This window comes from Somniosus microcephalus, chromosome 2, assembly GCF_052327205.1.
Source record: "Somniosus microcephalus isolate GS21.2 chromosome 2, FLI_Smic_1.0, whole genome shotgun sequence".
In the NCBI taxonomy this organism is placed as follows: domain Eukaryota; kingdom Metazoa; phylum Chordata; class Chondrichthyes; order Squaliformes; family Somniosidae; genus Somniosus; species Somniosus microcephalus.
Genome location: NC_140988.1, coordinates 262827001 through 262843239, shown reverse-complemented (window position 1 = coordinate 262843239; position 16239 = coordinate 262827001). Strand labels below are relative to the sequence as shown.

General features: G+C 46.5%; 1 protein-coding gene across 1 annotated transcript; it reads left to right on the top strand.

Moving 5' to 3' along the window:
- Nucleotides 1-7366: 7366 nt before the first annotated feature.
- LOC147123363 (uncharacterized) lies at nucleotides 7367-9949 on the top strand. Its single transcript, XM_086004389.1, has one exon. The coding sequence runs from the start codon at nucleotides 7383-7385 to the stop codon at nucleotides 9126-9128; it is 1746 nt and encodes a 581-aa protein (XP_085860515.1). The 5' UTR covers nucleotides 7367-7382; the 3' UTR covers nucleotides 9129-9949.
- The last annotated feature ends 6290 nt before the right edge of the window (nucleotides 9950-16239 follow it).

Here is a 16239-nt window from a genome sequence, read left to right as displayed (position 1 = left end):
TGTGAAACAACAACGGCTTTTAATATCTTGGTGAGGTGTTCAGGGAGAGGGGGAATTATAGATCCAAAATGTGCAACGAATCGCTGCAAATCGGTGAAATTCTCTTTCACAGTGAGGTGAACAGTGGAAGGCTCAGGGATGGGGACAATTTGCTCTTGGGCCACTTGAACTTCTGCCCTGGGCTTGGAACAGAAGCTGCTGTCACTCACCAGACACCAACCGTGCTGTCCATGCTGGTAGTGGGGCGCTGCAGTGGTGACACAGTATGTCCCACCTCCTATATATGCCACCTGCGGGGGCACATGGCCTTGTGCCATTGCCTCCATGGTGCAATTTATAGGCTTCGCGCCAGCAGTTCTGAACCCGCACTGTGGTTTTAAATGGGCATTCAAGTGCTGGGGACACAGGATGATGTGTGCTCCCTGGCTCCGGCACCCCGAGAGGTTGGTACCCGTCATTGCATGCTCCCATTGAATGACGTAATGTGGGACCCCCGTGTAGCGAATGTTCGCACCCCCCTGAATGACTCCAATGTTCTCCACCCTGTATACCGGGGCGGGTTTGGCTGTCTTTCCCATCACCGGCATTCTTACCACTATACTTATAATGGTGTGATTAGACCGTCCACAGTCCACTGGGACTGGGTAGGCCTCTGAAGCTAGTCTGAGCTGGCACGGGCTCAATGTGTTCTCAAAAGGGTGGAGGGCTGCGAGGTGCTTGTTGCTAATCCAGGAGGGGACTAAGCCTTGCTTTAAATCCTCCAGATTACTGCGGCCCTCGCCCAGTAACCACGCCCCGTATAGCACACAAGCTTCGTTCTGCGCCGCCTGATCGGACGCATTCCGATCCTCCCTAATGAGAGCATTTACCGCTCTGGCGTGTTTCTCCAGCTCCGCTATAATCTCTTTTAAGTGTAGTGTCATGGCCTGGTCCACATGTAACTCAGAACCCACTACCTTATTCTCATCAGTCAGTATCTTTCTTAGCTGTGTTTTCAAACCATAATCTGGGTTTGCAGCTCCACGTCATCCAGTGTGTTGATGACGGAAGTTCCTGTATTAAAAGCTGTGAAAATATCATTTACTGCACCCCTTCTTTGTCTCCCTACTCCGTCCAAGACCTCATGTGGTGTGGTGTACAATTCGGCTCTGTCGACATCGGCAAAGTCGAATTCGTAAAACTGTTTAAACATGTTTGTTAACAGGACCTGGTATAATTGCTCCGTTTCCTTGGGGCACCACGCTGGCAATCTTACCTCGGTGAGATTTAAAATCACCGAAGCCACCGCGTAGTGGACCCCTTGGTACAGTACCTGATCTGTGGGTACCAATACCAATCCGTTCCCGGGTCCCTTTGTCGTGGTGGGGCACCCTTCTTTGAGGGTTTTAGCTACTGGAACTGTGGGCAGGGGCTTACGGGGTCGGGTGATGAGCTCCGTGGCGTTTACTGGGATCTGAGAGTATGGGACTCCGCACGCCCATGAGCTGACGTCCCACCTCATTCCTTGTCCAGCATCCTGCCACTGTCTTTGGAAAAAGATGGAGACGCCTGTGGGGCAAACGCTTTCTGAACCCCACATACAGATGTAGATCCACTCATCTGGCTCCCACCATTTGTCCCAACAGACACTCAACCTCCTGTGTGTCCCCGTAATTGTCCGATGGGTGTTATTACCCAATCTTTCCCAGTCCACAGTTGAGTTCTTCATGGTGCTGCTCAACTTATGCAGCCACCACCATCGATCCAAGGGTACGTGTCCGTTGCAAACAAGGCAGATCTTCTTGCCCATGGTGACGCTTATCCGGGGTGCAATGATCCGCACCCTGGGGCACATCAGAGACGTTTCTCTGTATGCAAACCCCGTCTGGCTGGAGTATTCAGAGGAGTTCGACCCCAGCCAGCCTGGCCATCTCCCTTCATGGAAGTAGGCCGCAGTCTCTTCAGCGTCCCGTGAGCCGGTTCCATCAGTCGCGATGGGGCCTCTATTTCCAGAGCACCCATAAACGGTGGAGTCCTTGGTGCGGCCCCGAGCGGCCCAGCTCCATCCAGCCATCGCGATCACGATGAGGATCCCTCTCATCTTTACTGGCTTCTGCAACAAACCGCACAAATATAGCCAGGCTCCCGAGAGATTCTGGCTTAGGTGACGGCATGATCGGGTCTTTCGACCTCGATCCAAAACAACACACACACACTGGGCAGGTTTAAAACTACTTAAAATTCTAATTATCTTAATATTTACACTTAAAACTTAAACCTAAGCTAAACTTATGTACAGCGCCGCCCATCCCCGGGCAGCTTGCCTAATCCCTGATCGGACTGCAGCTCACCGCTCCCTGTGGCGGGGCTGCAGTGACCTGTGGTTCTGGTTCCCCGCAGCTTTTTGCTGTTAATCGGGGACTGTGTTTTCTCAATGACTTCTGAAGTCGGCGTCTACTGCGGGTGGGGGACTCGGGCCAAGGTTTTACAGGCTGAGGCGTACGAGTCGACCTGTGAAAAGGTACTTTGGGCGTGGCTCCCTTAGCGAGTGGACCTTCGGGTGGGACCTTAGCTCTCACAGCCCGTGGCTCTTCCACGACTGTAGGCTTCGGCTCCCTTCCCTCAGGCTCCACCCCTTTGGGATTCGGGCAGGCGCCCTTGGCGAGTGGACCTTCGGGTGGGACTTCAGCTCTCACAGCCCGTGGCTTTTCCACGACTGTAGGCTTCGGCTCCCTCCCCTCAGGCTCCACCCCTTCGGGAATTGGGCCTGTGGCAGACGGCTCCTCCTCACCTGTCCCTACAGGTGGAGAATCTCTGCCCCCAATTTCTACCTCCCCCACGCTCGAGTCGAGGGCGGGATCTCCGTCCTCCGACTCCACCTCTTCCAGAATCGTGTCGAGGGCGGGACCTTGTTGTTCGGGCCCCTCCTCATCCGAGACCCAGGCCATCGGAGAAAGCTCCCCCCAGGTGGGCGGGATCTCTTCTCCTTCCAAGCAGGCTACAACGCCAGCTTGTGTGGTCTGTGACTCATCGCGTGCCTCAGGCCGAGGATCTTTACCCTCAGACTTGGCTTCGGTTGCTGATGTTCTTGCACCCGGTTTAAACAGTTTGCACTGATTGATGTGAAACCATTTACAAGCCCTTAGCTGACCCTCAAAACTGCCAGCCCTCGCTGTTAGCCTAGCGTTCTCCTCCCTTAAAGCCTGCTCAACTAACTTAGCCTCCGCAACCTGGCACCGCAGGTATTCCTCCATTTTACAGGAGGCCTCTTCATGTGCATGTCTTTCTAGAGGACACGGGTCGACAGGCTGCGCTGGCTCTAGTCAATTGGGCACAGCGGTCAGGGTTTCGAGAGCGACAAGACCAGTGGTGACAGCTATTTTCCCCTGCAAAATCATCAGAGACCGCATTGTCTCTAAAATCGATTCAATCGCAGCGGGATTCATAACCGCACCAGCTCCTTGTGCTGGGGCAGGAGCTACGGCTTGGGTTTGGGCTGGTGCTGGGGCAGCGGTCTGGGCTTGTGCTTGGGCTGCGGGAAATCTCCCTTTATTATCCTTCCATGGATTTCTACAGTCCTTGCACCAATGTCCATCCTTCCCACACCCGTAACAATTGAGCTTGGCTTGGACAGGGCGATTCCCTTCCTGCCTCCACTCCTTCTTGCTTGGGGCTGCGGGTTTTGCCTCATGCACCTTTCCTTTCTGGGGAGGTGTTTCCTGACTTCTACAGTTCTTATACGCCACATTTAACTGACGGAGCACCGTTTCTTCCGTGACACCGGGACCTTGGGGATCAAACCATGATCTGGCTAGGGCCCGTATCTCTGGCAAGCTGTTGGTAACCACGCAACGGAGCCAATGAACCCACTGTTCATCACTCATTTGAGCCCGTTCAGGCATACCCGGACAGCTGCATCGATACACTGGCCACAGCCTTTCTGCAAAAACCCGTGGGGGTTCTCCAGATAGCTGCAGAGTCCCTTCCACACGGTCAAACGGACTACCGTCGTCCACTCCCATTACTTCTAAAACTTCCTCCCTGAGATCCATATACCCTTTCCGTCCCCTCTTGGCATCCTCTGAGAGGCACTGAAGGATTGTAGGATCCAGGGAGAAAAGCAACAGTTTAACCTGTTCCTGATCATCGCAGTCATTTATGGCTGCTGTTTCCTCTATCTCCCTGAAATGAATCGAGGGATCTCCCTTTACTGTGAGTCATGTGAGGTGGCTCACCATGGACCTTAAGTTCGGGCCAGCGTAGGGCACCACGAGCTGGTTCTGGTGGGGTCCGATACCGCCATCGGCAATGTTGGGACCAAACCTCTGGTGCCGAGCAGGACACATCGGTGCCGGTCCCGGCTTTGCGACCAGTGGTTCTTCCACACACTCCACCTCGGCTACCTCCTCCTTTTCCGACCAAGTCTCACTATAGCTCGGTGGTGCTGAGGGCTCGGTGGCTGGTACCACAATTACCTCAGCTGGAATCGGCTGTTTCGATTCCTTCAAAAAGTCCATGTGACTGGCTTTCGGGCTGACGAGACACACCATGCCTCTTGCCTTACCCAGGGCCGCTCTTAGGTCCTCTATGGTCTTTTGGCAGGGTCCGTGGTCTGTGCTCTCAAACCCGTGCTCGAGGGCTAGCTTGTAAGCTGCCGTAACCTCCACTACTCTCTCCTCCTGCGCTCTTAGCTGTTGTGCGAGGTGGGCGTTTTTCTCCCGTATCCTCGTTTCATTGATCTTTGCCTCAGTAACCTGGCACTCCAGGTACTCTATCCTAGCCTGATGTTGACTAGCTACCACTTGGCGTTCCTGATTCAGCGCGTGAAGCGCTGTGATGAGTTTTTCCCCACCCATGGCCTTTTCCTCTATCTCTGCTGCCTGGGTTGTGATCTTGGCTGCCTGTGCTGCAACGACTCGGTCCAAAATCTGGACCTGCTTCCTGTAACACATCAGCCACACTGCCTTTTCCACTGATTTCTTATGCTCTTTGCTCTCTGTCCACTTGATGGCTGCGTCCACCGGACGCCCATCCAGCAAGAGATCGGAAATCCACTGTTTAGTGAGATTTACCTTGCCAAAGACCTAATCCGCTATCCTCTCATCCATTGCATTTCGACCATTCAAACTTGTATCTACTACATTGCAATCCTGCTGCCAGAGTCCTGCCGCGGTCGCCATTTTCTGTAAGGGGTTTGCGTCCTCGAGAGGTTTCCCAGAGGTTTCTCTCTCCAGAGGCCTCTCTCTCTTGCACAGTAAACCTTGAGTGGTTCGACCCACTCGCCCCTTAGATTCTGTACTCTGGACTTAGGCGCAGGAACTACAATGTAGAGAACACTCTTGTAGACCAAGTTTGATGAATCAAAATGAAATTTTATTGCAAATGGAAAAAATATATCAAATCAAATGCAACACAGATAAGAGTACGTTACATGGGAGGGAAAAACAAACACAAACAAATCATAATGACATTATACTAACTAAGGCAAATACAGGCATCTTATACTCTACAAAGATCAATATGAAATAAGGAAACACACGGAACATCGAGGGACAACAACTCATGTTAATTGTACCCTTAAATCCACCCCCTATTAAACCTATCTAGATCTGATTGTGAAGGGCCAGAAACAAGCTCACCAATCCCACTAGGAAGTGCAAGGTTTTGAAATCGAGTCTGTGTTTGGTCCTTTCAGGCATCTCGTCTCCACGTGGATCATGGAGCCCCTGCGAGCTGCACCACACCTCTCTCCTGAGGTGGGGGTCGGGGGCGGCTGGACACCGGCAGGCCTGGATGTCGGCGAGGTCGAGGATCGTCGGCTCGACCCTGGTCAGAGGAGCCTTGGGCTGGCTCCCATCGCTTCTTCAGGTTCCTTTCCTCTCTTCTACCGAGTCGTGGTGGCTGGAAGGTTTCTTCGCTTGGGACCTTTATTTTTTGGTTTCTCCTCCCAAGCTGGGTCTATGGCCTCTCGTTCCGGCAACGGCCCGGGGATGGTCGATGATCTCCCGATGTGCTTTCCCGGGGTGAAACGCCTGCGATTGACTGCTCCTTCTTCTGGGTGTCCGGATTCAAGCTGCGTGTTTCCAGCTCTCCAACCCGGCGCGTCTGTGTTCAAGCTGCAGGCTTGCAACTGTCTGCCTTCCAACTCGCTCTGGCCTGCCTGTCCCAACTGTTCAACTGCCGAAAAATCTCCCAGATATACCTTCCTTCCAGAGGCTTCACTTCCCGCCCAAAATCAGGTTAGTCTTTGTTTTAATTTTGGCGGGCTGTGTGCACAGTGGGGTAGTTATTATATTTTAAATCATTTTAAGCGGCTGGTAACAGGCCCATCTCTGGTTGGAAATGGCTTTCATTGTTTTGAATGTCCTGCTGATCTCGTTATCTAGTCCTGGGTGCTGTTCTCATGAATATGAAATTGTCCCCTTTTGTCTGGGGCAGCATCTTGATGGCCTCTGTCTCCAGGCCGATCTTGAGTGGATCTGCATCTAATCCATATGCATGCCTGTGGGTCTGGTTTCGTTCTCTCCGAAACGGCTTCCAGAACTTACTGTGGGTTCAATCCACATAGCTGTCTGAGGTTGCGCAGGAACCATTTTAAAGTGTCCCAATGAGCTGATCACATGGTATGGTGGCCATTTTGTATGCCCCTTTTTCTGGGCTTCTTTTAAAACAGTCTTTAAAATCACAGCCTCTTCTGCCATTTAACCCTTATTAATATGAAATCCAATTTTGCGAATCCTACAGGCAAAGGGGGGATGGCGGATTATATTTTGGCAACTTGGTATGCACCAGGTATTTCAGCAATTGCAAAACAAATTTGTGAAAATTGTGTTACCTGTCAGACAATGAATCCGGGTAAGACGGAGAAGGTAAAACCTGCCTCCCACCCAAACCCAACGGGACCTTTTGTACATTTACAAATGGATTTTATTGAATTACCTATGTGTATGGGATTTAAGTATGTATTAGTTATTGTAGATGTGTTTTCTAGATGGATTGAAGCTTTTCCTTGTAAAAAGGCCGATGGCACTACTATTGCTAAATATTTGTTGAAAGAAATTGTGCCGCGCTTCGGAATTCCTGTTAAACTTTCAAGTGATAATGGGTCTCATTTTACTGGAACTATTATAAAAGAAATGTGTAAAGCCTTACAGATTAACCAACATTTTCATTGCAGTTATCATCCACAATCAGCTGGACTTGTTGAGAGATATAATGGAATGCTTAAAAATAAACTGGCGAAACTATGCAATGACACTGGACTAAAATGGGTAGAACTGCTGCCTTTAGCCTTGATGGTAATGCGATCTGCAACTAACAGAACGACAAGCCTGTCACCGCATGAGATAGTTATGGGACGTCCCCAATGGCTACCTTTTACAGCACCGTTTACTGCAAAACAAATGGACATCCATAAAATGGAAGAAAATATGTTGAATTATTGTATTGCACTAACCAAATGTATTTCCAGCTTTCATTCACAGGTAAAAGAAGCTCAAGTCGAACCAGCAGAAGGGAAGTACCATAACCTGGAGCCCGGAAAATTTGTTTACATCAAGATTTTTAAACGAAAAAGCAGTCTACAACCCAGATTTGAAGGACCATACCAGGTTTTGCTGACAACTAATACTGCAATCAAGATAAAAGAAAGACCAACATGGATCCACGCATCCCATTGCAAAAAAAGCACCCGATCCGGAGGAAAAGGAGAAGGAACCAGAGGGAGAGAAAAAGATTTCCACAGACTATGGGGACTGACAGTACTGTGCTTAACAGGATTATGCTTTGTGTTACTGATAGCACCAGAGGTACAGACACGTGAACAAAGGGAACTACATATAAATGTATTCATGGCACTGAGTCATGAGTATGAACAAGAAAGAGATTTATCCAACTGTTGGGTATGTGCACATGTGCCCATTCACTCGAAAGGAGGCATCCCTCTAAGACCCATTCCCTTTAACGAATCAGCCATGGCTGAGTGGATAATCAGTCAGAACGATACGCGCGGTAATACTTCCCAGAAAAGGCACACATCCTATAGGGGCACTACTAGTACAGAGGATTGGAGGCCGGAATGGGAATCAGCAGGCCATAATCTCACTGCCTTCCAGGGGTGGTACCAACCCAAATATAATCGGACTCGGCAGCCCCCATTCCTAGTTCTTACTAATACCTCAGGTATAGGGGCCCCAGTGGGTAAAATATGTTTAGTAAGGAACATAGCAGGGGGCAAGAACGTGGGTAAAAGCAAATGCGCCCAGAATTTTACCATAACTCGACCCCACAACTGGCGCGATGTGGGTCAGTTTAACATGACAAATGTCCGTAATAAGATGAGTGGGGGTACCTGGACCGGTTCCAACCCTATGATGACAAAGAAGAAGTTGCAATTCACTTCTTATAATGGAATCTATTTTATCTGTGGTCATAAGGCCTACCCCTGGTTACCACAATCATGGACGGGATCCTGTTACTTAGGATATGTGATACCCTTTATTAGAACAACAAAGACCCTGAGGGACACCTATGAAAGCCATCAACCTAAACGGGATTTGACATGGTTGAATGGAATGTTCAAGATAATGATGCCACCCTATGGGACAATGTCAAACGAGTGGGAAATACGGGAACTGGCTAAATTAGTAGAATCAGTAGCCAACGCAACCTCACAAACCTTCGAAAGGGTAAATGATGAAATGATAGCCAGTCGGACAGTGGCTCTCCAAAATCGTATGGCCCTAGATTATCTCCTAGCCAAGGAAGGAGGGACATGCGCTTTGATTGGTGAGGAATGCTGTACGTACATCCCGGATCACTCAGAAAAGATCAGCAGTCTGGCAGAACTTATTAGAGAGAAGGTAATAGAGTACAAACAAATTACTGGCCTAGGCGGTACCACTTTGTGGGGATGGGCATCCGGATGGCTAGGATCCCTGGGAAAATCCCTGGTACAGGGCCTGATCATATTCTTGCTGATAATCTTTTCCCTATACCTTCTGTTTGTATCAATCAAGTGCTGCTGTGTCAGAGTGGGAAAAACAGTGTTACCAACAGCAACCACTACTAAGGTTATGGTAGCAACAACTACTGAAGGATTCTGCGCGGAAATGGAAATAGAAAGACTAAGCAGGATTGGAATGGATTAACAACAGAAAATGCTGGAAAAACTCAGCAGGTTAGGCAACATCCGTGGAGAGAAATTTGAGTTGACGTTTCGGGTTGAAACCCTTTTTCAAAACTGGAAAGAAAAGAAAATAGATCGAAGGCAGGGCTGCGATCGAACAAAAGAAGTAAAAGAGACAATAAAAGGTATTCGAAACCAGACGAGATGGTAATAGGCCAGTGGAGACAAAAGACAGCTGAGATTAGGTGTGAAGTGTACTGGCAGGTAAGAGACAGCTGCCAGGTGGGAGAGAGAAACAGCATTTTCTGTTGTTATTTTGGATTTCCAGCATCTGCAGTATTTTGCTATCATTGGAATGGATTAAGTTGTCCTTGTGAAGGACAAAAGGGGGGAATGTGGAAATGTACCTTTTAAAACTGAATATAGTTACATGTGCCCCTTTTTGACAAACAAAATGGAGTCCTGGTCCTCCCAGAAGCCTCTGCAGAAATGTCCTCTATTCCTTCCTTAAACATGTTAACCTTGACTAAACACTGAGAACAGTTGCTTATCTGCGTTGTAAACAAAGACCATTTACATGAGTAAAGGGAACCTTACTCAAGCCACCTGGCCAAAGGCTTGACCTAATTAAATAGTCTAGAATAAATAACTACCCATTATATTATCAATAGTCTTTCTACGCCAGACTTTAGAAATATGTAGAAACTTAGTTAAGGATTGAAGAACTCTTTGTCCCTTTGTCTGACTTGAAAGACACATGATGAAACCATAACCTGTTTACTGTATAAATATGTAATTCTAGAGAGAGTCTCTGCTTAGCCCTTGACTCAGCGGGATGCTCTCCTTGCGGCAAGTAAAAATTTATTAAAAGAACATCTACCAAGATCGTTTCAGAGTCTCACTGAGAGTCGAGATTTCGACACATCTGAAAGACAGCAACTCTGGCAGTTCAGGTCTCCCTCTGTCGTGGAGTATAACTGAAGTGTCGGCCTGGATTATGTGCTCAAGTCTCTGGCATGAGGCTTGAACCCATGACATTAGAAGATTGAGGGATGATCTGGTTGAGGTGTTAAAATGATTTGATAGGGTAGACACAAAGAAACGAATTCCTCTGGTGGAGGAATCAAGAACTAGGGGACATAATCTTATAATAAGAGCTAGGCTATTCAGTAATGAAATCCAGAAGCATTTTTTCCACACAAAGGGTAGTAGAAATCTGGAACTCTCTCCCCCAAAAGGCCATGGCTGCTAGGACAATTAGAGCATTCAGGACTGAGATAGATAGATTTTTGTTCGGCCAGGGTATCAAAGGATATGGTGAAAAGGCAGGTACATGGAGTTGAGGTGCAGATCGGCTATGATCTAATTGAATGGCAGAGCAGGCTTGAGGGGCTGAAAGGCCTACTCCTTTTGCTAATGTTCCTACCTTCTGACTCTGAGGTAAGAGTGCTACCACTGAGCCAAGGCTATTAGCTAAAGTAATTTCCTCTCAATATGTCCACACATTCTCAAATTTTCAACATATGCTCCCACTGCACACTTGTAGTGGCACAGTAAAACTTTAACCCCACGGTTTACTGTATTATATATAGCTCAAATAAAAACTTCTTCAGATGGTACAAAGTTCAGTGCACACTTTTAGATCTACATAGATAAATAGATGACTCATCCACATCCCTAACCACAGCTAATCTCCCAGAAGAAAGCACCATTGTTTTCTCTGAGGAGGCAGACACCACTGCTGGTATGAATGGCTTCTGACAACCTAAGGGCATAACAAACCAATAAAAGTGTAAGACTGGCAGATCCTCCACAGATCTGCCTCCTAAAAAGATCATTTCTAAAAGTCTATTCTGCAATACAGTATAATAGTCACTGTTACATCGTTATATTAGTACATCGTTAAATGGAACTACTTGTTACATCATTATATGGAACTACTTTGGTTAGTGTATTTATATTGCTATGTGGCACACTGTGAAAGGCAGTGTGCAGTGCAAGGTCGGACATCTTGTATCACTCCGCACCATGCGGCAGCAACATCATAAAAGCAAGAATACAACTGAGTGAAAGTTGCAAACTAAAATGAGTTAAAAGTGTCTGTATTACATAGAAATAAGAACACAAGGAGACACAACATGGTGGCAGCGGTATAAGTGAGTACAACTTGTGCCATATGAACTACGAATAAGACGAAAAGTGAGTATATGAGTTGATCGTGAGTGCTGGTGTCTGCGGTGATTGAGCGTGAATCATACGGGCAACTAAGATGGTGGCTGCCGCTGTACTGACTGCATAAATGCAACCCTTCATGAACTGGGAAGCCGCCGATATAGTAGAGGCATTCCGCAAGTTCAAACAGAAATGTGACCTTACATTCAAAAGCTTCCTGAAGAGTACTGCCAACGAGGAAAAGGTTAGTTACATTCTGTTGTGGACAGGAGAAAAAGGTCTAGATTTGTATAATAACTGGAGTTTGACTGAAGAGGAAAAGGAAAACCCTGCGACAATCTTTGAGAAATTCTGCAACCATCTAGAGCCTAAATCCAATCATCGTATACACAGATACAAATTCCAGAATCTAAGACAGGAACCCGGTGAAACAGTTGACAATTTCCTGACAAGGCTGAGAAATGAAGCCAGCAAGTATGCATTTAAGGAAATGGAGGAAAGGCTTGTGGACCAGCTGATATGGGGGTCAGCACATGCAAAGGTACAAAAAGCCCTGATAGGGAAAGAAAAGCTCGAAATAACAGAGGCTATAGATACTGCGAGAGCTCATGAAGCCATGAAGCAGCAAATGAGAACGCTGATTTCTAAAACGGCTGACATGCAGACAGCTTCTGAGACGGACAACAGAGTGGATACAGTGAGAGAAAAGAACAACACACAAAGACATGCACATGACAACGGGAGAAACAAGTGCAGAAACTGTGGAAGACCGCACAATTATACAGACAGGAGGAAATGTCCAGCATATGGAACAAGCTGCAATGCATGTGGCAAACTAAACCACTGGGAAAAGAGGTGTAGAACGAAGAAAGAAGGAACATACATCAAAAACAAAGGTGGACAGCAGAACCACAGAAAGAAACACAATATCCATGCCATGGATGAACAGGATGATGATGATTATGGTCATGACAATACACTAAACATCGAAACCATAAAGGTACAGCTTCACAAGATGTCCAGAGCGGAAAATACTCTGAAGAGAGAATTGCACACCATCATCCAAATCGAAAAGAGGGTCAAAGGTCAGCCCACAACCATCAACTTAAAGTTGAAGCTGGACACAGGGGCTCAGAGCAACATTCTCCCATTGAGACTGTACCAGCAGATCTTTCCCGAAAACTTGAGAGAAGATGGCTACCCGAAAAATGGTTGTTTAAAGGCAAGTAATGTCACGCTGACAGCATACGGGGGGAGTGAGATTGAACAACTCAAGGGGACACATAAAAGAAAGAACATCAACTGCATGTTCTATGTCACCAATACTGAGGGGCCAGCGATCCTGGGATTAAACAGCTGCGAGAAGTTGAGATTGATCTCAGTGAATCACGAGCTGACGGAAACGTCACTGAGGATAGACAGCAACACCCCGCTGGAGAATCGCCCACAAATCAAGAGTAAAAAAGACTTGATAGACATGTATCCGGAATGTTTTGATGATACAGTGGGATGTTTCGGAGATTTCCAATACCACATCACCATCGATCCAGAGGTAAAGCCCGTTATCCATGCTCCACGAAAAGTACCCATCGAGCTGAAGACAAAGCTTGAAAGAGAGCTAAAGGAGATGGAAGAAAAGGGAGTGATCGTAAAGGTCACTGAACCCACAGACTGGGTAAACTCAATTGTGGTACGAGAAAAGCTAAACGGGCGTCTCAGAATATGTTTGGACCCCAAAGATCTAAACCAGGTGATAAAGAGGGACCACTATCCCACCCCAACGCTAGAGGAGATTAATCCATCACTGGCAGGAGCCAAGGTTTTCTCAAAACTAGATGCCAGAAATGGATATTGGAACGTGAAGTTGGATGAGGAATCAACAACACTGACAACATTCAACACACCATTTGGGCGTTACAAATTCCTGCGGCTACCATTCGGGTTAAAGGTCAGTCAAGATATCTTTCAACAGAAAGTAGACGAGACATACAGAGGCTGTGGAGGAGCTATGGGAATAGCTGATGATATTCAGATCTATGGAGCAGATGAAAGAGACCATGATATGCACCTACATGAGGCCATGGAGTGTACCAGGAAGGCTGGCATCAAGTTAAATGCTGATAAGTGCATAGTTAAAGTCAAGGAATGCCAATTCTTCGGTGTGATTTACACACCAGAGGGAGTCAAGCCAAGTCCTGAGAAGATTGCGGCGATTGCTGAAATGAAACCACCCAAAGACAAGAAAGAGCTGAGGAGTTACCTCGGCTTGGTCCAATACATGAGTTCTTTCATCCCAAACATGTCGGAACATACAACAAATCTCAGAGAGCTAATGAAAGAAGACGCCGAGTACCAGTGGTCTGAATCACATGAAAGGAATTTCAAACAACTTAAAGAACTGTTGTGCAAAGAAACAAGTCTGTCATATTATGACAGAAGAAAACCAGTCACTCTACAAGTAGACGCTTCTACCAGAGGACTAGGGGCAGCTCTTGTGCAGGAAGGAAAGCCAATAGCTTTCGCATCAAAGGCCTTGACGTCAGCCGAGACGAGATACGCCAACATAGAAAGAGAACTATTAGCAGTAGTGTATGGATGCGAGAAATTCCATACATACCTGTATGGAAGGCAGTTTACAATAGAGAGTGACCATCGTCCACTAGAACAGATCTACAAGAAGAATCTGTGCAAAGCACCTACAAGACTGCAAAGACTACTTCTAAGGCTCCAAAGCTACGACTTCATGCTTAAATATAAGCCAGGAAAGGAAATGGTGCTTGCAGATGCGTTGTCTCGATTGTCACCACATGAGAAACACGAGGTGGAGGGTCTAACAGTAAAAATCTACCACCTAGTGAGTGTTACCCCTACAAAGCTCAGTCAAATCAGAGATGAGACTAGCAAAGATGAGGAATTGCAACTACTCACACAACAAGTGATACAGGGGTGGCCGGAGAGAATCCAGCAGGTACAGGTGACAATTCGTCAATACTGGACGATTAGAGATGACATCGCAATAGAAGACGGTATTCTCCTTGCTGGATCGAGGAACATCATGCCAAAGACAATGCAGACAGAACTTCTCCATCTAATACATGAAGGCCACATGGGAATGGAGAAATGCAAGCTGAAAGCCAGATCAGCTGTATACTGGATAGGCACGTACAAAAATATCGAACAGATGGTTTCTGCATGTGGTATATGCCAGAAATACAGAAATGCACAACAGAAAGAGAAGATGATACCTACTGAAATACCATCAAGACCATGGCACACTGTTGGGGCAGATCTCTTCATGTGCAATCAAGAATGGTATCTCATAGTGACAGATTACTATTCCAAGTTTCCTTTTGTGAGAAGTATGAAAGATCTGAGAGCCACAACTACCACCAGAATTGCAAAGAGCTTGTTTGCTGAACAAGGAATCCCGGAAAAGGTAATCTGTGACAATGGAACCCAGTTCACATCAAGTGAATTCAGAGCTCTGGCAGAAAAGTATGGGTTCAAAATAGTAACCTCATCCCCACATTTCCCAAGGGGACACGGGTTCATCGAAAGACAGATCCAGACTGTCAAGAGAACTCTCATCAAAAGCAGTGAGATGGGGGAAGACCAAGACCTTGCCCTCCTATCACTCAGATCAACACCACTGAAAGCAGACATGAAATCACCTGCGGAATTGCTGAATGGGAGGAAGTTTAAGACTACCCTACCAGCAAAAATACATCCTCCCCAGGACCAGGAGGACTTCAGACAGAAGCTGGCAGAAGCACAAGTCGTAGGAAGCAAACATTACGACAAACATGCAAAGATGCTACCAGAATTGCTGAATGGGCAATCAGTGCATGTGCAAGACCCGGTGTTGAAAACCTGGAATCCAGCCAAGGTCATTGGAAAAGCTGATACTCCAAGATCCTACTTCGTAGAGACCGAACCTGGTAACCAATACAGACGGAACAGACTCCACATCAGACCTTCACATCAACTGGTTAAGCAGCAGATAACATCAGCAACATTGACAACACCAGCTACCACAAGCAGTACAATGCCAGAAACAAGCGCCACAAATCAAACAATCACAAGCATGCACACTCCAACTCCAAGTGCGACAGCAACAACAACAACAAGAGCGGAACACACTAAAACACCGCAGAGAGGAGTGGTCACCACCAAATCCACAAGATGGAGGGACAACATCCAACCACCTGAGCGATATCGCGAATAAGAAAAGAAAACTCACGATTCTTTGTATTTGATAATAATAGTTTAGATATAATATTTTTTAAATTAAATTAAATTTAATGTTTTAGTTTTTTGAGAAAGAGGGATGTTACATCTGTACTGGCCGCACTAGACGTGCTCCTATCTAGTTATCCAGCAAGTTAAACACTTATTCAAAATAATTCTTCATGAAGCCGTTTGCTGTTTGAAGCCTTTACTTGAACAATTTTTGTGAAACTGTAACCAAAGATAAAGTATGTTTTGTACATAAACTGAGTACTATACATTCGATATTACATAAGATATAACATATTTACAACAGTAGAATAGATTAATTGTGTCACTAACTAACATTTGGACTCACTTCTGTAACTATCAAATATTAACCTTTTATAAACATAGTGTTATCAAAATACTACTCTGACAACGTTGCTATTATGCTAACAAACAAAGATACTCACAGATATTGCACTTGGCCTAACATATGAAATCAGATTACATTGGATTGTGAATCCCTTATGGAATCCTCCATTACTGCCAGGTTCTTCCTGGAATTCTACTTCCTGGGATTACACAGGAAGAAAGGTACGAAGGTCAAATGACCACTCACAGGAAGAAAGGAACAAAGGTCAAATGACCTCACACAGGAAGAAAGGAACAAAGGTCAAATGACCTCACACAGGAAGAAAGGAACAAAGGTCAAATGACCTCTGTTTCATACAAACACACTGCTAACACAA

Excerpts from the sequence above, each read along its gene's own strand:
- LOC147123363 (XM_086004389.1), top strand. The coding sequence starts at position 7,383 with ATGGACATCCATAAAATGGAAGAAAATATGTTGAATTATTGTATTGCA.